Source organism: Staurois parvus, unplaced genomic scaffold (genome assembly GCF_062004578.1).
Source record: "Staurois parvus isolate SC_StPar_1 unplaced genomic scaffold, SC_StPar_1.0 ptg000610l, whole genome shotgun sequence".
NCBI lineage: Eukaryota > Metazoa > Chordata > Amphibia > Anura > Ranidae > Staurois > Staurois parvus.
Genome location: NW_028318406.1, coordinates 498,639 through 525,039, shown reverse-complemented (window position 1 = coordinate 525,039; position 26,401 = coordinate 498,639). Strand labels below are relative to the sequence as shown.

The 26,401-nt window shown below is 43.2% G+C and overlaps 1 protein-coding gene across 1 annotated transcript; it reads left to right on the top strand.

Moving 5' to 3' along the window:
- Window positions 1-66: 66 nt before the first annotated feature.
- On the top strand, window positions 67-26,401 carry DNAJC17 (DnaJ heat shock protein family (Hsp40) member C17). The gene is made up of 11 exons (XM_089693026.1): window positions 67-223; window positions 1,486-1,555; window positions 4,419-4,477; window positions 8,055-8,142; window positions 11,423-11,505; window positions 12,111-12,207; window positions 12,589-12,638; window positions 15,814-15,891; window positions 17,529-17,609; window positions 22,737-22,871; window positions 26,219-26,401. Exons 1-11 carry the CDS (start codon window positions 131-133, stop codon window positions 26,336-26,338), a joined length of 954 nt encoding a protein of 317 aa, XP_089549152.1. The 5' UTR covers window positions 67-130; the 3' UTR covers window positions 26,339-26,401.

Genomic DNA, 26,401 nt, shown 5'->3' with positions numbered 1-26,401 from the left:
ATAGACGGCAGAACTCTGCGACCGTGGAAAAACTACATTTCCCGACATTCCCGGCGGCCGCCCATTGGATGGTCATAAGGTGAGAGCCGAGAGGAGTTCGTGTTCCTGGAGAAGGCAGAACACTTCGAGAATGGCGGCGGGGAAGGTTCCGGGTTCCAAGGAGCTCATGCAGATGGATCTGTACGGACTGCTGGGTATAGAAGCTGATGCCGGCCAGAGAGAGGTGAGAGAGGACACCGGGGGAAGGGAATAATCTCTGCAGCTGGAAGAGGGAGGAAGTCTTTGCAGCTGGAGGAGTGGGAGGGAGGAAGTCTCTGCAGCTGGAGGAGTGGGAGGGAGGAAGTCTCTGCAGGTGGAGGAGTGGGGGGAGGGAGTCTCTGCAGATGGAGGAGGTTGGGGAGGGAGTCTCTGCAGGTGGAGCAGGAGTGGGGCGGGAATCTCTGCAAATGGGGGGAGGGGTGCCTGGAGGTGGAAGAGTGGGGGTAAGGCATCTCTAGAGGTGGGGGGAGTTTCTGTAGGTGGAGAGGTAGGAAGTATCTGGAGGTGCAAGTGATGTGGGGGGAGGGAGGGGGTGTCTGCAGGTAGAGGAGTGGGGGGGAGGGAGTCTATGCAGGTAGTGGAGTGGGGGAAGAGGAAATCTCTGCAGGTGGGGGGGGGGGGGGGGGGGGTGGCGGCTTACTGTACAGTTTAAAGAGTGGAGTGGGGGGCGTGCAGGTGGAGGGAGGGAGTCTCTGCAGGTGGAGAAGGAGGAAGGGGGTGTCTGCAGGTAGAAGAGTGGGGGAGTAGGAATTCCCTGCTGCTGCTGGGGATTGAATCTCTGCAGGTGGAGGAGTGTGTGTTTGTTGCATACTGTACAGTTGGAGGAGTGGGGGGGGGAGGGGCGGTGCACTGTGCAGGGGGAGGGAGGGAATCTCTGCAGGTGGAGGAATGGGGGGTGGGTGCACTGTGCAAGCAGGTTTGCGCATGGGATGATGGATATGTCCAGCCCAATCTTTTTGTACTGGATAGAGTGGGGAAGGATTAGAGCCCTTGCCGAGTTTTTGCTGCTAGCCAAGGTTCTATTCGAGAGATTTCCCCCCCATTCCTGTCCAGCTGACAATGTTCTCAGACAGGAAGTGAGAGCAACTCGCTGAAAGCAACACATGAAATCCAACTAGTAATGCTCGGTTTTATCAGTAGAGGGGAAGGTTAGATCTGAGGGCAGATTGATATTCTGTGTCTCTGTTGCAGATTTGCCCTCACTTCCTGTCTGGTAAAACCTTTGTCAGCAGGATAGAAAGGAAGAGTAAATCTCCCTAATAGAGACCCATTGTTCTAAGCCTTCCCCGCTCCGTCCAAAACAAACATTTTCATACAAAACTGCCAAAACTTGTCACCTTTTTGTGTTGAAAACCTAATAGTGGGCTGTGAGTTGTACTTCATACAAACATTTCTTCTCTGTATGTTCAGCAGACTAAAGACACTTCAAATCTTCTATTTCCTCAGATTAAAAAGGCGTACAGACAGAAAGCCCTCACCTGTCATCCAGACAAAAATCCAGATAATCCTCGAGCTGGTAAGAACTCTGCACTTGTTCTATTACCTGTGATCGCAAATTCAGTGGGACTTCCTTCTTAGTTTTCGCTTTGACAATAAAACTATTGAAACTGGAAATGTAATTAAATATTTTTACATATTTTGCACAAAATCTCCACCTTTAGTGCGTGTGTATGTACACATGGAGGCATAGAGATGGCCATACATAATTAGATTTTCATCCAAATGTTCATGCAGAAAACTGTAGATTTTTTCGTCTAACTCGTATCTAACTCCCCAAAAAAAAAAAAAAAGATGCTTACCAGTCCCGTGATGTATTGCCCGACTTGGCGGTCCAGTGATGTATTGCCCGACTTGGCGGTCCTGTGATGTATTGCCCGGCTTGGCGGTCCTGTGATGTATTGCCCGGCTTGGCGGTCCTGTGATGTATTGCCCGGCTTGGCGGTCCTGTGATGTATTGCCCGGCTTGGCGGTCCTGTGATGTATTGCCCGGCTTGGCGGTCCTGTGATGTATTGCCCAGCTTGGCGGTCCTGTGATGTATTGCCCGGCTTGGCGGTCCTGTGATGTATTGCCCGCCTTGGCGGTCCTGTGATGTATTGCCCGGCTTGGCGGTCCTGTGATGTATTGCCCGGCTTGGCGGTCCTGTGATGTATTGCCCGGCTTGGCGGTCCAGTGATGTATTGCCCGGCTTGGCGGTCCAGTGATGTAATGCCCGGCTTGGCGGTCCAGTGATGTAATGCCCGGCTTGGCGGTCCAGTGATGTAATGCCCGGCTTGGCGGTCCAGTGATGTAATGCCCGGCTTGGCGGTCCAGTGATGTAATGCCCGGCTTGGCGGTCCAGTGATGTAATGCCCGGCTTGGCGGTCCAGTGATGTAATGCCCGGCTTGGCGGTCCAGTGATGTAATGCCCGGCTTGGCGGTCCAGTGATGTAATGCCCGGCTTGGCGGTCCTCCCATGTAATGCCCGGCTTGGCGGTCCTCCCATGTAATGCCCGGCTTGGCGGTCCTCCCATGTAATGCCCGGCTTGACGGTCCTCCCATGTAATGCCCAGCTGATTGGCAAATTGCAAATGACATATTTCCTGTTTAATGTTGGCCTCACATGTTTAAGAATGCCTCCAAGCCTTGGTTAAAGGGCTGGACAAGGACAAGGTCTGATTACCTTAAATAACAAAGGAATGTGACTATTTGGCCAAACCAGACCAGACCACTGCTCTCCTTTCAGGAATGTGCTATCTTCCGTAGAAGGTCATCATGTTGTTTGCATGGGGTTGGATTGCCTTTGCTTACACTACACACAAGTCCAGCATATAACATACAGCTAGACTGGAAATATTTTGTCAGAGCTGCAATATGCATGTGTCTGTGGTCACCTGTGTGCCATGCCATATAATGGAGGGACCAAAGGCAGAAATAGCATCTTTAGTTATGTATTCTTGGTATATTTTCTTTAACTTTATCTGTATCTGTTTTTACATGTAATAAATGTTATACTTAAGTATTTGTGTGATCTCTCTTTGCACATATTGAAAAAAACATAACAAAACACCAGCTGGCCAGTCCTTCCATGTATTGCCCAGCTGGCCAGTCCTCCAATGTGGCGGCTGCATTTTTCTTTCTTTTTTCTTTCTTTCCTTTTCCTTTCTTTCCTTTCATTTTTTTTCTTACCTTTTTCTTTTTCTATTTCTTTTCCTTTCCTTTTTTGTATTTCTTTTCCTTCGTGTCTACTCTCACTTCTCCACTGTAGCTATAGAGACAGCCATGGTTGTTGCACAGCATGGACTTGAAATATGTCTGCCTTTGTTTATGTTCATTACATGATTGATGGGATTAGTAGTTTACAAAGGAAAATAAGATTGTTTTTACTGACTTTTGAGCTCCCCAGAAGTGACAAGGACATAATTTCTGGCAAGATCAACATTTTAGTTTTTTTAGACTAAAAGAAAACTAATGCAGCCACCAACGAAGGACTGGTCACTGCAATATATTAAACCTTTGGGGGTTTACATCCGCTGTGATTGATGTTGCTGGTGGTTTTTTAAAGGTTGGCTAAGCAAACTATTTACCGTTAATCTAAAGCCTCCTTCCCACTGGCACTGGAGCACCTGCATTTTATATGCATTTAGAGTAAATTTCTAGACACCTGCAATGATTTTGCAGTGATGCCATTCACACTGTGCGTCTACCTACATTTATGTGTGGTCAGTTTAGCTGCATTTATAGAAAATAGAGGTCTGTGTCTCCAGAAGCTTATTGCAGACCGGAAATGCTACTAAAAGTGGCTAACATGTTTCAGACCAGGAACATCTAAACACAGGGAGAAGTGATCTGGGAGGCATAAAAGTTCATACTTCTCAGAGGACTTCTGTGTTTAGAAAAGCTAACATAGGAGTGCCAATGTGAATGAGACCATACCCCTTGCACATGGGGTCATCTAGCTGTAGTACATCCTTCCCAGATTGTGTGTGTGCCTGTGAGGGATGGGTGCTGCTTCCAGTCACACTGCCTACAGCCTATGGCAGGTTGTGTCTGGATGGGGCTGAACACTGTACCAAGTGGTATATGTGTTCGGGGGGGGGGGCGAGGCAAATATCTAGAACACCGAAGACCTGGCTTCTGGACATTCAAGAGAGGCCGTGAGATTTTTATTTCTGTTCACTTCTCTGCTGCAAATTTTTCTTGTGTCAATAGTATTCCTGATACTGGTACAAATTCTTGCCTGAATTAAGCACAGGTAGGTCTAAAGGGAACTACCACCAAATAACCGTCCTAAATGCTTTCTGGAATTCATCCCAAGGCGTCACTGTAGGATCTTTTACTGAACTGACCTCAATAGTTTCATAGCTCCCTAATTTGTGTTTCTTCATTTGTGCCATTTCAGCCGAGTTATTTCACCAGCTATCTCAGGCCTTGGAAATACTGACTGATGGAGCAGCAAGGGTAAGTGGATTGTTAACATAGGATCTCAGTTGTTTACAGATTAGGTTCACTACCATCTTTGCCATACAGAGTCAGGGGTATGTATGTCAGGGAGGTAACTTTCTGCCATGTTGTAGGCCCTCTAATCTTGGGGCCTGATGCACACGGAACGTGTTGAAAACCCTTTTCCTTTTGGTAGAAAAAATGCCTGATGTTTTTAAAAGTGTCTGCTTTTCCAAGCATTTAGGTGCATTTACAGGCATCAAGCGCTCGGCATTCATTCATCTCATTGGCCAGAATAAGTGTTTATTCTGGCCATTGAAACGATTGCTAAACACACATTAAGATGCGTCAAGTATTTTGTCTGCCATAATGCTGCTGCTGCTCCTCCGGGACGCGCTGACAGTGTTTGTTTCCTGTCTCTAGACTCTCCTTCCACTAAACGCTGCTAAACGTCTGTGTTCATGGACACATAGCCTAACATGGAGGGGCGTTTGGAAGCAGGAAGAAAATACACCCGACACCCCTAAAAGGGGCTGTAAAAATGTGCAGTGTGCTTAGGATTCATGTGTGGTGCCCATTGCATGTTCCTGATCTTTGCATCATATGATTCCTAGGGCATAATGAGAATATTCAGCCAAATCTTCCAGCACATACCAATGCACAAGGAACACAAAGTGTGAGATTGCCACAGCAGATAGTAAATAGAGGCTGTGTTTCAGCCAGCCCATTCAATTTTACATCAGGAATCTAATGCTTGCATACTCGAATGCTCACTGCAGTCCTGCCCTGCTCTTCTCTCCTACCCTTATCAGGTCATGGCACTCCAGAAAATGACACCTCAAATGCTAATTTTCTGACTCACTGGAGCTGTGCCATCTGCAAGGCTGTAGCACACGCGTGTGATCCAGCATGGGGAGACAGCAGTGCAGCACTGGATGAGTGGACAGGTACTGTATGTAACTACAGTCAGAGGGATCATGACTACTGCTACACCCTGAGACTGACAACCGCTTGACCCAGGAAGTGATCAGGACTAAAGCCAGAAGGTTAGTTGATGACCACCACATAGCTACAGTGGGGATCGAAAGTTTGGGCACCCCAGCTAAACATTTGTATTAATGTGCATAAAGAAGCCAAGGAAAGATGGAAAAATCTCCAAAAGGCATCAAATTACAGTTTAGACATTCTTATAATATGTCAACAAAAGTTAGATTTTATTTCCATCATTTACACTTTCAAAATAACAGAAAACAAAAAAATGGCGTCTGCAAAAGTTTGGGCACCCTGCAGAATTTATAGCATGCACTGCCCCCTTTGCAAAGCTGAGACCTGCCAGTGTCATGGATTGTTCTCAATCATCGTCTGGGAAGACCAGGTGATGTCAATCTCAAAGGTTTTAAATGCCCAGACTCATCTGACCTTGCCCCAACAATCAGCACCATGGGTTCTTCTAAGCAGTTGTCTAGAAAACTGAAACTGAAAATAGTTGACGCTCACAAAGCTGGAGAAGGCTATAAGAAGATAGCAAAGCGTTTTCAGATGTCAATATCCTCTGTTCGGAATGTAATTAAGAAATGGCAGTCATCAGGAACAGTGGAAGGTAAAGCAAGATCTGGAAGACCAAGAAAAATATCAGACAGAACAGCTCGCAGGATTGTGAGAAACAATTCAAAACCCACGTTTGACTGCACGATCCCTCCAGAAAGATCTGGCAGACACTGGAGTTGTGGTACACTATTCCACTATAAAGAGATACTTGTACAAATATGGTCTTCATGGAAGAGTCATCAGAAGAAAACCTCTTCTACGTCCTCACCACAAAAATCATCGTTTGAACTTTGCAAATGAACATATAGACAAGCCTGATGCATTTTGGAAACAGGTTCTGTGGACCGATTAGGTTAAAATTAAACTTTTTGGCCGGAATGAGCAAAGGTACGTTTGGAGAAGAAGGGGCACAGAATTTAATGAAAAGAACCTCTGTCCAACTGTTAAGCATGGGGTTGGATCAATCATGCTTTGGGGTTGTGTTGCAGCCAGTGGCACAGGGAACATCTCACGAGTAGAAGGAAAAATGGATTCAATAAAATTTCAGCAAATTTTGGATGGTAACTTGATGCCATCTGTGAAAAAGCTGAAGTTAAAGAGAGGATGGCTTCTACAAATGGATAATGATCCTAAACACACCTCGAAATCCACGGGGGATTACATCAAGAGGCGTAAACTGAAGGTTTTGCCATGGCCTTCACAATCTCCTGATCTCAACATAACTGAAAATCTATGGATAGACCTTAAAAGAGCAATGTGTGACAGACAGCCCAGAAATCTCAAAGAACTGGAAGACTTTTGTAAGGAAGAATGGGCAAAGATACCTCAAACAAGAATTGAAAGACTCTTGGCTGGCTACAAAAAGCGTTTACAAGCTGTGATACTTGCCAAAGGGGGCAGTACAAGATATTAACTCTGCAGGGTGCCCAAACTTTTGCAGATGCCATTTTTTGTTTTCTGTTATTTTGAAAGTGTAAATGATGGAAATAAAATCTGACTTTTGTTGACATATTATAAGAATGTCTAATCTGTAATTTGATGCCTTTTGGAGATTTTTCCATCTTTCCTTGGCTTCTTTATGCACATTTAATACAAATTTTTAGCTGGGGTGCCCAAACTTTCAATCCCCACTGTATAGTTAGAGACCTTCATGTTAAAAACACTGCAGCTAAAGCATGAACCCTACGTGAACACTATGCAGCCAGGAGAATGACCACCACTATAATTACTACTAGACTCCTACAGTGACCAACATGATATTGCCACTAGAACTAAGAAATGTTTTTTTTTTTGGGGGGGGGTAAGGTGCATATGATGTTCATGGTTTGTAGCTTTTTGGAGCTGGCTCCTAGATTTGGAATATATGTGACCAGTGTGATCATGATGCTTTGCCAAGTTAAATGGGAGGTGGGTTGCAGCATGGGTTACATAACAGATATCTAATCCCTTTGATTACAGTCACGGTATATATTAAAGAACGTAATGTGTTGTAAATGCACCTAAAGTGTCACTAAAGGCAATTTTTTGGAAGAGTGGAGAGGAATCAGTACACCTGTTAGGTTTTATTGCTGTCTGTGCCCTTGCTAGGGGAAGGCTCATTCTCTGTCTGTCCTGCTTGCTGTTGCTAACTTACCATTGAAAAAAAGTAAAAAAAATCCCAGATTTTGGGTTGACACTAGAACAGGTATAGAGGGGAAATCTTCCAATGGGGACACTAATTCTGGTGATCCTGATGACACCCCAGGATTCCCTTACATTGGAGGGATTTCCTCTCACTTCCTGTTTTGGCTATGGGACAAGAAGTGAAGGCAAATTTTCCCAATGGGACACAGAAGACAAAAAACTAACAGGAGTTATAATCCTCTTTGCTGTTAGTGACTAATTATGTGTGTTTTACGTGCTTTACCAGCCTTATTTTCTAGTGTATACTGCATTTGTGATTGGCTTCAAAAGGATTTTTTTTTCTCTACTTGACCATTTTATACTGTCTTTAATTCAACTCTTAAACAAATGGCATTTGCTTTGTTGGTCTAATTTTCCTTTATAGGCTGCATATGATAAACTCCGAAAAGCCAAGGAGGCTGCTGCCAAGAGGACACAGCAGCTTGATGACAAAAGGAAGAAAGTCAAACTTGGTAAGAATTTCTAGCTGGAATATAAAAGTGTTCTCCATAAATCTGCACCAACTTTGCCCCACACCACTGGTTTTTGTAGGGTGTAGTGCTTCCTGGTACTGCAGCCGCTTCCTCCCCCACCACAGCCAAGTGCTCCAGTGAGTACTGGAGTGGCAGAGCAGAGTGGTAACTCTGCTCAGAGCAGGAGGGAAAACCTGAGTGATCATTGGTGTCTGATTGCTCAGTTCTCACCCTCAGAGCCAGTGAGAGACAAATGCAGCATCCACCTAGGTAACTATGGTTAAAAAAAAAAATATAAAACATACTTCTCTTTTAAAGCCTAGATATCCAGACTGAATTTAGCAGTTTCAATAGATAATAAATACCGTTTTGATTTTTTTTTTTATTATTATTATTATTCTGATAAATACACAAGTTTGAAAAATACATTTGTGATTACAATTATTTTACACTTAGTGTTACTAAACCCATAACAGTAAAATCAGTCTGTATATTCAGTAAAGCATGCTTTTTTTTATACTCACTGTGGATCCTAAGGGGTTAATCCACATTGTGTAAAAAGGCTGTTTGATCCTGTCATCTCTGATCTTCCCCTTTTTTTTTCTACTGTCCCCAATTCATCTGTTTGTACAGAGCTCTAGGAGTCACTCTGCACATGCTCAGTTTTGTGTGTATGGCTAGAGCGGGGTTTTTGTTTTCTTTGGGAGAGTGCATGTGATCAGCACAGGGCCAATCAGCATTGTCCAGACAGCGGGTCATGCTGCCTCCTAGGACAGTCAGAGCAGAATGAAAACGCTTACAAGATTAACCAGTGCTCAGCTGGATACTGATAGACGTCACATGACTGCTATATACTGCTGATGAGAAAAGGTATTTTGCAGTTTATATTTACTAAAATGATTGCATTCCCATGTATTGTGTACTGAGGAAGACTGGATATAGTGAATGCAGGGTCCTGGGTTTAGTAACACTTTAATGATGTTTTGTTAACCTCTGATTATTTATAATGTATGTCTTTCCTGTACATAGAAAGCAAGGTAAAGTGCCATCTGCAAGCTAGGAAGATTGTGATAAATCACCATCATGATCAGGAGCCATGTTGATTGGTTCCCATTGATAATCTAAAGGTGGGCACACATGGTTTTGTTTTTTCATTCAGCCGGAAAAAAAATTGTACCAATTTTCCCCCATGCGGGAGTCCTTCCCGCTGTGTAAAATGAGACTCCCTCACTGTCAGAATACACTGATCAGTGCTGTAGCCATTAGCTGCATGTGCTGATCGAGCAAAAATATTCAGCAGGACCGCTTATAAAAAGTAGATCAATAGAACAGGAATGACCACACGTGGATCGAAATTCATCCAGGTCCTGCTGAACCAGCAGAATTTTGATCCATGTATGGCCAGCTTAAAGTGGAACTGCACTGCATCTGAGCACCACAATCCAAAAATATTATAGAATTCACTTTTAACATTAAAAACAAACTCTTGTATCCATCCATGTCTCCATGCTTTATTTTTCTGAGAAATCCATTAAAAAAAAAAGCTTTCTAGCAGTGGCCATCTTGAGTAAGGACAGATGGTTCATGTAGCAGTTACTTCCTGGAATCAATCTGTCCTTGGCTCAGGCATTGGCTGAGCTGAGAACCCTCCCTCCCCTCCTTAAGACCCCTGGTATGTATGATCTCATTTGCCTAGGTATGGAAACAACTAAGTAAATGTAGAAATGCAAAAAAAGTTAAAACAAAATATGATATGCTTTCCTATCTATTCACTAATGCTAGCAGCATGAGGATTAGAAATAGTACATGTTGATTGAGAGAGTGAAGTTCCACTTTAAGACTTGTGGCTGTTAGAGTGCTGCTAGTTCAGACTGGTGTGTGCGCGCTGCTAGTTTAGACTGGTGCAGCAGCGCGCACACACACCAGTCTGAACTAGCAGCGCGCGCACACACCAGTCTGAACTAGCAGCGCGCGCGCACACACCAGTCTGAACTAGCAGCGCGCGCGCACACACCAGTCTGAACTAGCAGCGCGCGCGCACACACCAGTCTGAACTAGCAGCGCGCGCGCACACACCAGTCTGAACTAGCAGCGCGCGCGCACACACCAGTCTGAACTAGCAGCGCGCGCGCACACACCAGTCTGAACTAGCAGCGCGCGCGCACACACCAGTCTGAACTAGCAGCGCGCGCGCACACACCAGTCTGAACTAGCAGCGCGCGCGCACACACCAGTCTGAACTAGCAGCGCGCGCGCGCACACACCAGTCTGAACTAGCAGCGCGCGCGCGCACACACCAGTCTGAACTAGCAGCGCGCGCACACACCAGTCTGAACTAGCAGCGCGCGCGCACACACCAGTCTGAACTAGCAGCGCTCAAACAGCCACAAGTCTTACAGTGGAACTTCACTCTCTCAATCAATATGTACTATTTCTGAACTAGCAGCGCGCGCACACACACAGACTGGTGTGTGCGCGCGCTGCTAGTTCAGACTGGTGTGTGCGCGCGCTGCTAGTTCAGACTGGTGTGTGCGCGCGCTGCTAGTTCAGACTGGTGTGTGTGCGCGCGCTGCTAGTTCAGACTGGTGTGTTTGTGCACGCGCTGCTAGTTCAGATTGGTGTGTGTGCGCGCGCTGCTAGTTCAGATTGGTGTGTGTGCGCGCGATGCTAGTTCAGACTGGCGTGTGTGTGCGCGCGATGCTAGTTCAGACTGGCGTGCGTGCGTGTGTGTATGTGTTTTGCTAGTTCATACTGGTGGAATATAGATTAAATGTACTTTCAACACAGGGAACTTGTGACTGTCAAGTGGGTTTAAGAACTCCAGCATGTTTGAGGATCTTTGGATTAGGTTGACGTTGTCTGCAATCTACAACTAGCCGGCTGCCACAAAAATCTCCTTAGACAGAGCTGGACAAATCTAGGCCAGGACCAGGTCAGCTTGGTTACTAAAATCTCCTGGGAACCAACACATTTAGTCCAGGGAAGCCAGTTTCCAAAAAAAAACAAAACGTAATGTGGGTCACAGCTTAAGTGCCACAAAAAGCAATCTGGCTGTAGCCAGCCTGTGCCCAGTGGGTCCTCCTAATTATTGCAGCCCACTCCACATACAGGTCTGCACTTGTCCTAACAGCTGGAATATTAGCAGAGCAAACTGCATCTCAATCTTTTAGTATCTTTGGTTGTATAAGTAATTTCCTTTTTGTAGTGTTTGTTTAGTATTTACTCTACTATGTGCTTTACATAGCAGACCTGATGGAAAATTCTGTTTTCTTTGTTTAAGATCTGGAGGCACGAGAAAGAGAGGCACAAGCGAGAGTAACAGAGGAGGAAGAAGTACTTGTTGCTCAAACATTGGAACAAGAGGTAAACCTTGTCTGGAATGCAAAGCTCATACATATGGGGATTGTTTGCAGTAGGTACCCTAGCCTTGGGAAGTGACATTGGTTTTTACACTCAAGTACAACAACTTTCTTAAAGCTACTCTTATGCCTCTTCAGTTACCCCACCCCCATCCTGAGCAACATGTTCTCACCTTTCCTCAATCCACGTCCAGGTTATTGTGAGCATGACTTCTCCCCCTCCCAAGTAACAGTGCTGGGGCATTGACATGAGGATGAAGAAGGTGTCCATAGTCTTGTGTAAGGTCCATGAAGCTCACACAGTTTATTCTTTTCTGACATCCTAGTGGTAATTCATGGTGCAATTTCTGGATCATTTTTATTATGTTAAAGACTAACAAAATACATTTCTTAGTAAGTTAAATAATTCATGCCCTCATTTACAGGCAGCAGATGGTGTTGCAAGATCCCCTACACATGTTTACCTATTGAAAGCTGCCTGGAGTTATCTTATATAAAGAAAAAAGGTTTAACCCATGTTTGCTTAACTTCTACATAGCAAGGAAAATGCTGAAATGGCACTGGCAATATGTTTGCAGTATCTGCTCGGTGACCTCTTTCTATCTTCAGATAATACGTCTTCGTGAAGAAGGATCTAGACAGCTGGAGGAGCAGAAGAGGTTGATACTTGAACAGATTACGACGGAAAGGGAACAAAAGATGCAAGGTATTAAACATCAGGCACTGGTACAGTAGAAAGTAAGTAACCCCCCAAAATAAAAGTGCATAAGTCCTTCCTTGCCTTCTCTGATGGCTGTAGCCACCTGCTCTGTCTGTAGTCTGGCTGCCCTTGCCAGTGCACTAATACCCTAGACTTGAGTGGGATGTGTTGGCAGGAGCAATTGTGGGATGTTGGTGCATGGGAAGCCTGGCACTAGATTTTCTCTAGCTTCAGATAGCGTGGGAGTACCTAAGGAAAGACCTGCAAGGAGTTCCACAGTTTCACTGTATTGTATTTCACTGTGGCAGGGAGGTGGGTTTGGTGGAAATTTTTAACAATTTGAACTCACCCTTTTAATTGGAAAAAAAAAAAATTTTTTCCTTTTAGGTAGCAGGGGAGGAAACACAGAGTGGGAAAAAGGACCTGCAAAAATAAAGGTAACTAAATCCTTTTCTTTCCTACTAATGTGTTTGTTTAAAAAAGTATATTTTGGGACCATTTTATACTGGGGGGGGGGGGGGGGGAATTGCAAAGCTAAAACATGTTTCCAAAGCATGTTTTACATAAAGTAAATGGTAATTTAGTTTAGTTACCTATAAGGGCCCTTTCACACAGGTGGACTTATTTGGGTCTGCCTGTCCGTTATTCAGGTGGACCTGATCGGACCATGCATTGTCGTCTATTGGGAGGCAGATGTAAATGGACATATGTCCATTTACACCCACCTGCATCTGATCTGCTGAAAAAATGGACAGATGGGGATCCATGATCTATTTACATCCAACCTCCTAATAGAGAACAGTGGGCTGTGTCCGTGTCCACTCTGCACAAGTGGAGCAGACACAGACCAGTCATCCGCCTGCTCAGCTGGGATCAGAGGACAGATCCCCCACTGAGCGGGCAGACTCTGCCAAGTGTGTGAAATAGCCCCAAGAGGGGGGGCTCAAGGCATACATGCAAAGAGCTGTGGTCCACTCTAATTGTATTTTTAAAAGACTCAAAATATTTAAATATACCACTAGTATAGCTTACTGATTTTATGTATACCCTCCCTGAAATCTCGTAAAACAGCAGAAATCCGTAGTGGGAAGCCAAGCACTGGGAACCAACTAGGGTCAGTCTTTAAGATTACACATTTTAGTGTGGGAGGGAATGGGGGGCATGCAGATTACAGGAGGAGAGCATAGGGAGAACCTTTAGCAATGTGTGATTTTATAGTTCAGAGGCAGGTAAGTGATATACAATAAGTATTGTGGAGCTCCAACAATTGAACAATGGTGTCATCCTGGCTGTGCAGCTTGGTGAAGATTTGTCTGAACAGAGCTGCAAATATTTGAACAGTTCGAACCATTCACATACACAGTCCAATATACTGTATATTTCAACTGGTATATATCACTATTTTACATGGAGTTAAACGTGTCTGACAGTCATAGGCTAGCTAGAGCTTAGCTTTTCCATCCTACCATGATAGCCTAATATACAGAAACACAAAATATATATAATGTGTTAATGTGCATTTCCACCATAGGGGGCATGTGCGCACTGGCGGCGGCTCACTTCTGCTGTGAACACTCACAGGAGAAGCCAATCTGCAAGTCCCAGTGAACGAATTTTTGCCAGCACCCACCAATCGTCAGGCAGGAGAAGAACAGTGCTCTTCCTACGTAAACAAGGCAGAGCTCTGTCCTGACAGGGGGAGGGGGAGTGAAGGATTGTGTATCCCTGCAAAGCTGGAAACACTATCCTTCACTTCCCCTAGTATAAGCACCACCTAGTGTACACCAAGTACATAGCTAGGCCCACATTTAACCCTTTGATTGCCCTAGATGTTAACCCCTTTTCAACCAGTGTCATTAGTACAGTGATCAGTGCATAATTTTAGCTTTGATTACTGTATTGGTGTGACTGGTTCCCATAAAGTTAGGCACAGGTCCCTGTGCCATGAGAACGTTCTGAATATTTCAGCTGATAACTAGCAATCTGAACCTGTGCATGCTCTAGTTCTCAGACGCTGTCAATACCCAACAACTAGAACCAGTCAGCATGGTTCCCAATCATGTGATCACCGTGACAGTAAATCATAATTACTGAAAGTTTGTTTGCGAATATGCTTCTCTTCCAGAAGATGTCACTGTGCTCTCTCCTCTCTGCTAGCGCATGGTTACACAAGATTATGGTGGAATTGTGTTACACATACTTTGGTACACTTTGTCTTCTCTTGAGGGCAGCCAGTCAACTTTTAAGTATTTATTATCTAAGATGTGTGAAAAGATAGATAAAAGATGGCAGATTTGTTGCTCTGGGCACCAGTTGAGTTAGAACTTTTTTAAGACTCTTTTTGTAACTCTTTAATTTCCTCCAATGTGTTATAGGCATCTATTCATAAAATTTGCTGTAAAGATGTCTCAAATATTCGCACACAAAGAAATGAGCCCTTACATTGGCGGCCAGTGTAGAAGAGGGCTCCCCCTTTCATTGGCAGCAGGTGAAGAAGGGCTCCCTTGCTTTTATTAAAGAAGGGGCCTTGGTGGCCCTTGCATGTGGTGGCCAGTGGTGTAGAAAGGTTCCTCTATAGTGTTTTTACAGAAAATAGACAATATTTGTACCATAATATAGTACAATAGCTCCAATAACAGCTGTTTAATTTAGAAAGAAAGGTGAAGAGTACTTTTATTTACAGTCTGTCAATAGCCTTGCATAACAGAATTTTTTTTTTCTTTTTTTAAAGCTTAGATGACGAGACCAAGTGTGGCAATATCATTATGCGTCAAATAACTTGACAATCATGTTATAAGTTCTTCTGTTAGGCAGCAGGTCTGAAAAGGAGGAACACACACAGAAATCTCATGAACATTGAAAACTGTAATGCTGGTCAACAGAGTATAGTAGAAACACCTACTGTGACTTGATCTTCCAAAGAAACGCTAAATGATTGTATAGAAAACCTTTTCTTTCTTTCTCCCATTGCCGCCTGCCAGCTCCTCCACTGCCAGAAGTCTAAATTGTGGGTGTTTCTACTGCTGGACTCGGGCAGAGCTCAAGTATCTAATGCCCCCTGTAGACTGCATTTGTTTTAGGAAACCAGTTGAGTGCTGACCCGTCCTCTTCCTGCATTACTGTTGACAGTGTAACTTGCTTTTGCCCCCCTTGCTGTGGGCTTTCCTGTGGGTGTTTTCCAGGTAGTCTCTCTGACATCCTTTTGCTTGTGTTCTGACAGCACTGGTCTTGGACAAATCACCTAGTGCAGGGACAAGTGCTGTCTATCAGCACTAATTAGTTATTTACCACTTTGTAAGCAGCTTGGTCAGACAACAGTGTGGGGGGGGGGGGTAGGTGCACTGTCAACTCTAGCTATGAATACACCACGCCTATAAAAATTAAACAAAGCATTTATCACCTTGGCAAATAGGATGAGCAAACCATTTTTATGGTGAAGCTTCTTTATGTAAAATTCTCATGCCAAGGAGCATTTTACATTTGGACTTAAAAAGCCATATTTTGGTCACAAAGTGTTTGCACTGCACTTACCACATGGTGTTAAAATAAATTACCACTTTACAAAAGAAATTGGTTACTTAAGCCATGTTTTTTTTCTTTTATCATCAACAGTTAAAGTGGAAATGTAAAAAAGAAGATGAGACAAAAGGGGGATATTCAGAAGATGTTCTGATAAGGCTTCTAGAGAAGGTTTGCTCACTCATGTATACTATTGTATTCTTGGTCTTCCTGCAAAGTGTGTGTGTTTTAATGTATTTTTTTGATACTTCATTTATTATGGTCAGGGCTTCAGATATACAGTAACTTTTGAACCACAATGTCTAGTTTTTTTTGGTCCCTCCATCTTCCCCCATAGGTGTGTGTGTGTGTGTGTGTGTGTATGTATATATATATATATATATGTATGTATATATATATATATATCTCTGCATATCTGCTCCAACAGTTTCAGAACCTACAATGTCTACAGCGCAGCTGTAATGCCATTCTTCTGCCTGCACCTGTGCACTGACATAATATAGATTTGCAATAGCAACCTTTGCATTTCATTACACAGAGGAGGAATGCAGGGTCTTTTAAATCCTGGATGTCCTCTATGCGATGGGGGGGGGGGGAAGTTAAATAGTACATTTTTACACCCAAGCACATAAAATCCCCCCCCCCCATTGCCCCAAAAGATCTTGAGGTCCCCCCACATAAGTTTGTACAAACACAACGCACATGTCGGGGGGGCCTATATATGAAAATGTTGATTGCAACACATGTTACAGATTGCCATGCACGTCAGACTGAGAGCAATAATTTTAGCACCAGACCACCTCCACAGCGCTAAACTCATGACCTATAGAGGAACTTTTAAACTGTTGCCCAAAAAAAAATAGGGTACTGAAAATGTTCGCCATTGCACAGGCACACACGTTTAAGATTTGACATGTTTGGTATCTATTTACTCGGTACATTCTCATCTTTTATATTTCACCAGAAAATTGGGTAAAGGGTAATATTGCATTTGTGTGCCTTAATTTAACTTGTGTGGTTTGTTGTTGTTTTTTTTTTTTTTTTTATTCGCACGATAAGGCCTGCAAGTTTCAGGGGGCACGCAGGACCAATTTTTTGGGTGAGGCATGTGGGGGGGTTCTGCACATCTGTGAAGCAACCTTGAACAGTTTGTGATTTAAAGCAGAACTATAGGAAAGCTAAAATTGTGTACAGGTTCTTTATTGCAGAAAAGACATGTTATGCAATAAAATGAACCTACATTGCCTGTTCGCAGTCTTCTTTAGAATGTACACTGAATTGTGCCTGCGCAGCTAAGGGTACATTCTGGACATGGTGCCTTGGTACCAGGGTGATTGAACTCCTGCACACGTATAGCATATCAAGTTAACTGAAGACCTGCCACCTGGAAGAAGCCGGCAAGGGACCTTGCAGAAATGGCATTCTAGAAGGGGAATTGTTTGTGGACATTAGTTCCACTTTTATACAATAAAAAGTACATTTATTTAACTTTAAAATTTGAGTGAATGTGGCATCAAACACCTTCACTGTGAATGGCAAATGCTGGTTTTATCAAGTATACAATGCACTGTGTGTCTCATCCTACCACAGGTATGCACATATACATGCATGTAAGTGTTTTTTTTTTTTTTTTTTGTGATGTGGAAATGCAAAGTGAATAAAGGATTAGATGTATGCTTCATTATCAATATAGGATCCATCTGTAAAAACGTGAGCCTTCATATAGCATCTCAATGTAGAGTTGCTTAATATAATAGAAATGTATTTTCATCTATTCTTGTTTTAAACTCTTCTATTTTATTTTGTAGTATGGACAAGTATTACATATTGTGGTATCCAGCAAGAGCAAGGGATCTGCAGTAGCTGAATTTGCTACATTTAAAGCAGCTGTAAGTTGGGTTTTTTTTTTTTTTTTTTGTGAAAGTCTTTTCACATTTTTAGAATTTTTCAATGTATTTTGTTGCAGATGATTGGCTATCCTATATTGAAAATTAAAGTGTTACTCCAGCCAAACATTGAGAGTGTCTTGTGCAAGGTTCCCCTAAACTTCATTCTTTAACAATATCTTCTATTTTCATATCCTTAGATCAGGGATTCATTATTCACTTTTGACCTTGCTGTTGCCCCAAGTCCATAACACATGCCCCACCCCAACCCACAACAACCGTTGTTTGTATCCAGAAGCTTTGCCTCCTTTAGTATGAGTATCATCTTTTGACATCAGACCCTTCTCACTGCACATAGACGGTAGGCTGGAGGCTTCTCTTACTGCACATACGCTATATTGTCACTAAGGAGACTGCTCTTAGAGCTTAGGCACAAATACAGCACATGTGCAGTCAGGGGAAGCCTGTCCTCTATCCCATGTAAATAAAAATATACTTTCATTCGCAGTTTTTTTAAAAAATGGAGATGGGAGAATGTTAACGATATACCGGTTTATCAGCAGCACTTGAGCTGTTTGGTAGTAAATGCCTTTCCATTTACTTTAATCTTCAGACCTACTAAAGATACACATTAAAGAGTAGAAATTGCTCTGGCTATATGCAACTATAGTTACATTTATTTGCCAATTCTCTATAGAGTTCTCTAGAATTGTTACATTGTATCTCTTGTTACAAAGAGGTATGTATTAGCTATGCTCCTCAGCTCAATTTAGTGTCCAGGATGCAGTGGAACCTGTGAACAGGCCTATGGATGGGGCAAAGATTAACTGGAATGTCACCAGATCAGGAATGATTCCAGATCAACTGGAATGTCACCTCTGGGCTCTGCATGTGGCACTCCCCACACAAGTACTTCTAAAAAAATTTTTGTACATGCTTAGGTGCATGTTTGTATGTTCTGTGCGAATACCAGCCAAACCGAATGTTACTAGGTGAATTTCATGAAAGTGAACATAAATGTGTTTTCCTGGTCCTACCTTGAGTGTATCCCAGTCTGATACTTTACATGTATATGTACATTGCTCAGCATAAATGAGTACACTCTTTTTTTTTTTTTTTTTTTTTTTTTTTTGAAAAGTAAGATTTTAATCAATATCTAAATGAACACAAGAACAATTTCTACATTTTTGACAAAACTGAGTTTTAGAGAACATTTGTTTAGCTCAGTACATGAAAGTAAGGTTCATAAAATAAGTTGGATTACAAAATCTTCAGTTTTTACTCAAATTAGTTGATGCAAAAATGAATACACACCACAACAAAAACTACTACATCTAGTAAATGAAAAGAGGGGTAAGTGAGCGCAAACCACAGAGCGAGCAGCTAGCATACAAGGCAATCCTCAACACCTAAAGTAAAAAAATATATATATTGGTAGGGTATGCAGTGCTATAGGACGATATGGCAAATAATCTTATGATGCATAGACCAACTACATATCACGAGATCAACATATTATAGTCCCTATGATGAGACTCCAATAACCAGTCAATCACCAAATATAGTGATAAATTCATAAGGTGATGCAACTGATATATATGAGAAAATATATAAATACACAAAGTGATAACAGAAGCAATTGATGCTCGGTGAGTTCCAAATCCAGTTTACGTTTTCGAAAAATCTAGTGTAATTATGCGCTTACCACAGGAACATACAAACTGAGCGTTGTATGTATGTCATTAGGTGCATCATCGGTGGACATCAGGGCTCTGTCAGCAGTTTAGGCAGCATCCGGTCACCATTGTAGATATTCGGGGATGTTGAATCTCACTCGGGGGTCACCTCAGTCTCCCTGGTAGGTCCAGTGAAGTTCGAACTCCTAGTGTTACTCTTCCTGAAAAGCTTCACCTTACAAGGCTCGTAAATAACGAGCCAGGGGGCAAAATAGCATTGATAGTGAAATACGTCTTTATTCCAATAAGATCCAAAGTAAACAGTAAAAAAAACTCACATATGGGCACAAAACCGCCTCCAGGCCTAATTCATAGGTTCCCTGGTGGTTAGTGGCTCCTTATAGGTAAGTGGTGTCGATTGGGTGGATCCCCTAACATGTTTCGAGCAACACGCTTGTTGATAACAGTACACTCCTATGTTTGTGATCTTATGTCCACTCTAGTTGACTGTACCTAGTAAATCTGATTTTGTGTCTTCTACTTTCAAAAATACTTTTCAGTGCCCTAATTTTTATGAAATTTTCTGTGAGGGTTGAGAGAGCCCTATATTTTCATGGCCTCCTTCTGATCATGTGAAGGCTTTTTTTTTTTTTTTTTTTTTTTCTCCCTGGATAGTGATTTCATGTTTACTTTAGGGACTTTACTGATGCCGAGTTAGATTCCCTATCTGGTTCCCAGTTTTAATCTACTTCAGTGACTCTTCGGCCTCTTCTGGTAACGACATTACTTTATGAAACCATGATCCAATGCATCACTGCCTTTTAAAAAGGATTCTTCCACCACTGTAGACTACCCTCAAATTTTACAACTCATTTCTAAGCTGCAGGATGCCATTTAATTCATCTGTGCTGTCCTCTTGGAGGCATCTAACTTCGTGTTTTTATATGGAAGTCTTGTCTGCACATATGTGCAGGGCAATTTGTATTTGCCAAGGACAGGGGGTGATCAACCTTTTGAAGAGTGAAGGCCACTTAAGTGATTTGGTAACTTGTTGCGGGCCACAATGAAATGAAATGGTTCAGAATTAAATTTTTTTTATTTTGAATAGCATAATGAACATTTTCCTCCTGTAGCCACTGAATTCTGGCAGGAGGGAGAGGAGAAGCCAGCGTTCAGCAGTTGCAGGAGGAAAATGGAGAGGCTCGGTTCCTGTATATGCTTCCTCCACCACCCCTCCTGTCCAAGTGTAATACAGAATGTGACTGGGAGGCCGCATGGGCCCCCTGGAACATAGAGCTGAGCTGGGGCACCATTGCAACTCCTGATGATGGTGGTGGTTGTGGGGGGGTTCTAAAAACACGTCTCAACTGTGGGGTTACCACTCCCCCAAACTACAAATGAAAGTGAGCTATCACTGTCCTGAGCCCCCTATAAGGCTGATTTCACACTTATGCCCTGTAGTTTACCAGCACTGAGTGGTTCAGTGCAGTGCACCTGTGGCTTTTCTGCGGGTTATCTGCTGTTTGCCATAGATTTCTGTTATATCTTAGCGGTTTTGGTGCATTTTCTGAAAGCGTACCTTAACTTTTGCATTCTGGAGTTCCCAGAAAGCGCACCAAACCAACCGGATGTATTTGAAGTCTATGGCTCAGCACAGCTAACCCTCAGGAAGGCTGCAGGTATATACCCATTGCAAAAGTGTATGTGTTTGTAGTCTTTCCTCTTCCAGTTTCTCTGGGCATTGCTCTCCAAGATGCTAGAAATGTCCCAGGCAAAGTGCACTTATCACTCTGCATGTGACAGGAGCTGGCATTACAGAGGAAGCATTGGCTTTTGCGGCTCCTGCTCCTTCTACAGCCGCCTGCTTTATCCACTGCCGACTCGATGCACTCTGTTGCTCTGGGGTGGCTGATCAGCAAACCCATATCATGATCAACAGGTTGCCGACTCCAGGTATGCGCTTCCCTGGTTTAAGACGAGGGGTTGAGCATCCCTGGCCTAGAACATAGGAGATCTGCTGTGTTTAAAACAGTGGGTGGCTGTCCTTCAACGAAATTCACTTTGTTCATCTGAAACACTGACTACTCCAGCTGACAATGCCTTCATCTTGCTTTCCCTCCTGAAGGCCGGAACTGATCATGTTCATGCATTATTCAGGATCTGCTTCTGAATCCTGGACTATTTCTGGATCCAGGACAATACTTTGTTAGTAGCCTTTGTCTCATCTGTGTGAATTCATGTTTCAGACAGAATGCACCCCTGTTCCCTTTTAGCTTGTGATGTGCATCCTGAATGAGTGATCATTGGGTGAGGAGAGACTAAAGAAATCATCCTACTGTACTGCTTTTTCTTCTTTTTTTTTGATGATTAGAAGTTTAGGGTTTCATTAAAGTGGTTGTCTTCTCTGTGCAGCAGCCTCCTAATACTCATTTAAGGCCCCCTCTCAATCCAGCGATGTGCACTGGAGTTCTGGCTATCCTGGGACTCCCTCTCCTCAACGGTTGAGACAGCAGTGGGAGCCAATCACAGCCAGTGAGCCAATGAGAAGAGAGGGTGCAGGGTCGAGCCATGGCTCCGTGTGTGAATGGACACATGGAGAAGCAGCTGGGGAGTACGCATGCTCGGGTGCATCATAGCAAGCTTCTTGCTGTGGGGGCACCCGACAGGAGGGAGGGGTCAGGTGTGCCAGTGGGGGACCCAAGAAACGGACAATCTGGGCTTCTCTGTGCACAACCACTGCACACAGCAGGTAGGTATAGGCATATGTGGATTTTTTTTGTTTGTTTAAAGCAATGCCTTCTTTTTGGAAAATAAAAAACATGTTATACGTACCTGCTCTGTGCAGTGGTTTTGCACAGAGCAGCCTGGATCCTCCTCTTCTTGGGTCCCCTGCAGGCCCTCCTGGCCCCTCCTTCCTGTCGGGTGAGCTATAGCAAGCAGCTTGCTATGGGGGCACCGCTGCTCCGTGTGTCCATTCACACACAAAGTTGCTGCTTGGCCCTGCCCCCCCTCCTCTTCAGCTGACTGGCCGTGATTGACAGCAGTGGGAGCCAATGGCTCCCGCTTGCTATCTCAGTCAAGAGACCGGGACAGACGAGGCTCTCATGCGCATCGCTGGATCGCAGTGAGGCTCGGATAAGTATTTAGGGGGCTGGGGGCACTGCAGCACACAAGATGATTTTTTACCTTCATGAATAGAATGCATGAAGGTAAAAAACCTTCAACCTTTACAACCACTTTAAACCTTTAGAATCACTTTAATTATACTGTTGATGTGTAGTATATTATGACATGCTGAGGATTTATTCACGCAGACATTTTACAGATGCATATAAATCTCCTTGTTTGAAAAAGCCTTTGAGAGCTGCTTGCTGAGTGTTGTTGTTTTTGTTATCTACTTCTGTTTTTGTAATGTTGACATCTTATCAGTCAATTCTTGTGTTATGTCTCATAGGACCTTGCAGTGAGGAATGAGATTGGCTTATTGAATAACCCTCTCAAAATTTCTTGGCTCAGCACACCACCTCCTTCTGCAGTGTCCGATAATCAGAGCAAGACCTCCTCAGGTTCTACCACTCATTCATCACAGGTAACCTGGACACGTTTCGTTATCTGAGGATTTTCTTACTAAAGCCTAGACCAGGAGTATTGAATTCAAATTTATGGAGGTCCAAATCACACCGCACTGCCTCCCTTCAGATAAAACCCTCAAGAGTTAACTTTCCATACTGAACAAAAAGCGATTGGTTGCTAGGACACAGGGTGGCCCTAGCAACCAATCACTTGCTGGCTAATATGAAAAGTTAACCGCCAACAGCTCCTGCTCCCGGCCTCCATGCAATGCTGGGCTGTGTTTCCCACACTCAGTTCATTACTATCCTTTCTCCAGTTCTTTGCGCTAAGAATGACAGAGGCTGGGGGATAGAAGCGGCTCCTAAATGGTGCGACTGAACGGGACAGTGACTCAGTCCGGATCCGGACTGTGGTCCACCATTTAGTGATGTCTGGCTTAGACTGAAACATTTCATGTTTTAATCTTTTATGGTGAAAACCAAAGTTTGGCTACTTTCAGCCGTAATTAGTCAAGACTTCATAGTATGAGGTAAGTAAATAATTTTTGATCACAGAAGGAAGAGAAACCATGTGAAGCTAAAGCAGAGCTGCTGTGTTCTGAAGAAAAAGGGACCAGTTTTTGTGCTTTCAACTAAGCTTAGTTTCACACATATATTCGGTGCGGGAATTGCAGCGATCCCTGCATTGCAGTCTCACTATATTTACTGTCTGCTGCGGGTGTCAATGCAAAGTTAAAGGAGAAGTTCACCTTTGGAACATGTTACATGTTCCACCCATTTTTAGAGTGGATCATGTAACATGTTCCCATAGCCACAGCTGTGCCAATCTATGAATGAGTGCCTACAACTCCCAACAGCCTTAACAGCTGTGGGCTTGTAGTTTTCAATGAACTACCACAGTGCTGTGGAGCTCTCTGGTAGTTCATTGACGCTTCCTCTCCATATACCTGCTTGCTCGTACATCCTGTACGGCAAGCAAATATTCTGACAGGTCTGCAGGAGACCTGCATGGCATCAGCGAACTGCTGATCGCTAGTGTAATGCTTTCCAGGCTCCTTTTGGACAAAAATAATTTTACCTGCAAAAAAAATGTGCATTTATTATTTTTGTCCAAAGGGTAAACTTATCCTTTAACACCCAAAAGCATCACAATCGCAGTGCGGTTTGCTTGCACCAGATTGCATGGTGCAAAACGACCATACGATGTGGTTGCAGTGCAGCTCCAAGAAAAGGTGCCTGCACTTCTTTGATGCCATGCAGTGCAATTTTGAATGGGCTCAAAACGCACCAAACAAAATCGAATGTGAACTGCACAGGAATGCTGTGTGGTTCCTATGTGGTTGACATGCAAGATATCCTGTGAACTGGGGCTTAAAGGTTAACCGCGTCTACCTCCTGCTAGACCGATACATTTGCAGTGTCTAGCTTACAGTTACTGGCCATATGGGAGGAGTTTTTTTTTTTTTTTTTTTAATCTTTCAACCCAGTGGGCTGAACAGAAAAAAAAAACGGAAGAGCTCACAAGGAGTTCTCTGTACTATGCAATGTTAGTACAGCGATCTCCCCACTGTGCTATTGTGCTCTGACACCCTTCCCACCGAAACCCCCTGGGCCGTATGTACGAGGCTTTAGGCTGGCCATACACAGGCTATGCAGCACAGCTGATTGAATGTCCTGCTGTGCCTGCCTATTTTGATTTTTGACAGCCATCCCAGTCAGCTGTCAAAATAGCCAAACAGTAGCTGATTGGATAACTGCTATTTGGCCAACAATTTTCTGCCCAGCTCTTTGGTAGTTTTTGTCTTTTTAACAGGGCCACCTAATCAGGAGATAGCTGAAATTTGCATTTGTATGGCCAGTTTAACTGAACTTTTTTTTTTTTTTTTTTTTTTTTTTTCAATCACAAGGTTTAACAAGGTGAATATAAGCAGCACTCATTACCTTTTTACAGAGCAGAGAGTGTTCCACTAAAATGACTTTATTGAGGCCGAAAGAGTACCGTAAATTACAAGTATATAGTAATCGAAGATGAGTCTGTTGAAGTTTTTGGAGGATGATGGCACACATTCAATCTGTACGGGCATACCTCAGAGAGCATGCACCAGTTTCCTGTTATCTGTGCTGCTTGGTTCATTTTCCCTTTTGCGTATGATCTGTTATAAAAATTACTCTGTTCCTATATGATATCTTTTCATGCTACCTTCTCTCCACTGGTTCCCCCCCCCCCCAAGTTTTACTTACCACACTCACCACCCAACCAACAACCCCCCCCCCCACCCCCCCCCCCCTTCCCCCTTGGCTTTCATTTCTGATTTCTCCACAAATTCTGCTGCCTAGCTCTGTAACAAGAGTCCATTGTCCATTTTCTTTGTAAAGTGGACAAGCTTATCTTTTTTTTTTTTTAGTAGATCTACACATTTGGGAACTGGAAGAGAATAATTATGCAGAAAATGTGACATTCTAAAAGAAAGGGGAGAGAGACTGAAAAAGTGGTGGGCCTGAAGAGGATGGTAGGGAAAATGGTTATAGAAAGAGACTCCCCTCCTCCCTGCTTGCAAATCTATAGGGGGACTGTCATTAACCACTGGACCTATGTAAGACATCCAAGTGGATCACAGTTTAATATATGTATCAATTGTATCTTGAATGACTGTCGTTATTTCATTTATCTCGGTACCAGTTCTTACCGCATTAAGATAATTTAATGTCCTAGTTTTCCAAGCATTTACAATAGTCTGCTTTATTGAACAAAACATAAGTGACTCATTTCTTTTCATTCTTGGTAAGAGAGGAATAGCCTTTTAGAGTACGTCCCAGCTTTTTTTTTTTTTTTTTTTTTCGGGTTAAGTTCTATAAATTCCTAATTGGATGACAGATGTGATGCCAAAGTAATTTTTTTTGTCAGTGCAAAAGCACAAAATGTGGTGCATTATGCGGTTAATTTACTAAAACTGGAGTTTGCTAAAACCAGTGCAGCTGTGCATGGTAGCCAATCAGCTTCTAGCTTTACCTTGTTCAATTAAGGTTTGACAAGAAAACCTGGAAGCTGATTGGTTTCTATGCAGTGCTGCACCACATTTTGCACTGTTCAGGTTTAGTAAATCAACCCCTGTGTGTGTCTCTCTATACACTCACAAAACTACATTGAATTATATGTAACACTTTAGAAAGTGGAGGTGCTGCCCAAAGTAACCCGTTGTATTCTAGTTACCATTTTTAGGGTTAACTGAACATGAAAGTAAGCAGCTGGTAGGTTGCCATGGAAACATCCTCCACTTGACTTTTATTTGATGCATTTTTTGCCAGTGATTTAGTTTTTATGAGAACATATGCCATTTTATTGAATAATTTAATTTCTTTTCAGAATTCTGTACGATCAGAGAGAGACTTTGAAAGTTTAGTGTTAATGAAGATGAGACAGGCAGCAGAACGTCAGCGTCTGATAGAGCAACTGCAGCGTGAGGATGAAGAGGCTGACGCCTAAGTTGTTAAAAAAAATATTATCTTCTCTTTTTTGTACAGTTTTAAATTAAAATGTTGTTTTTTA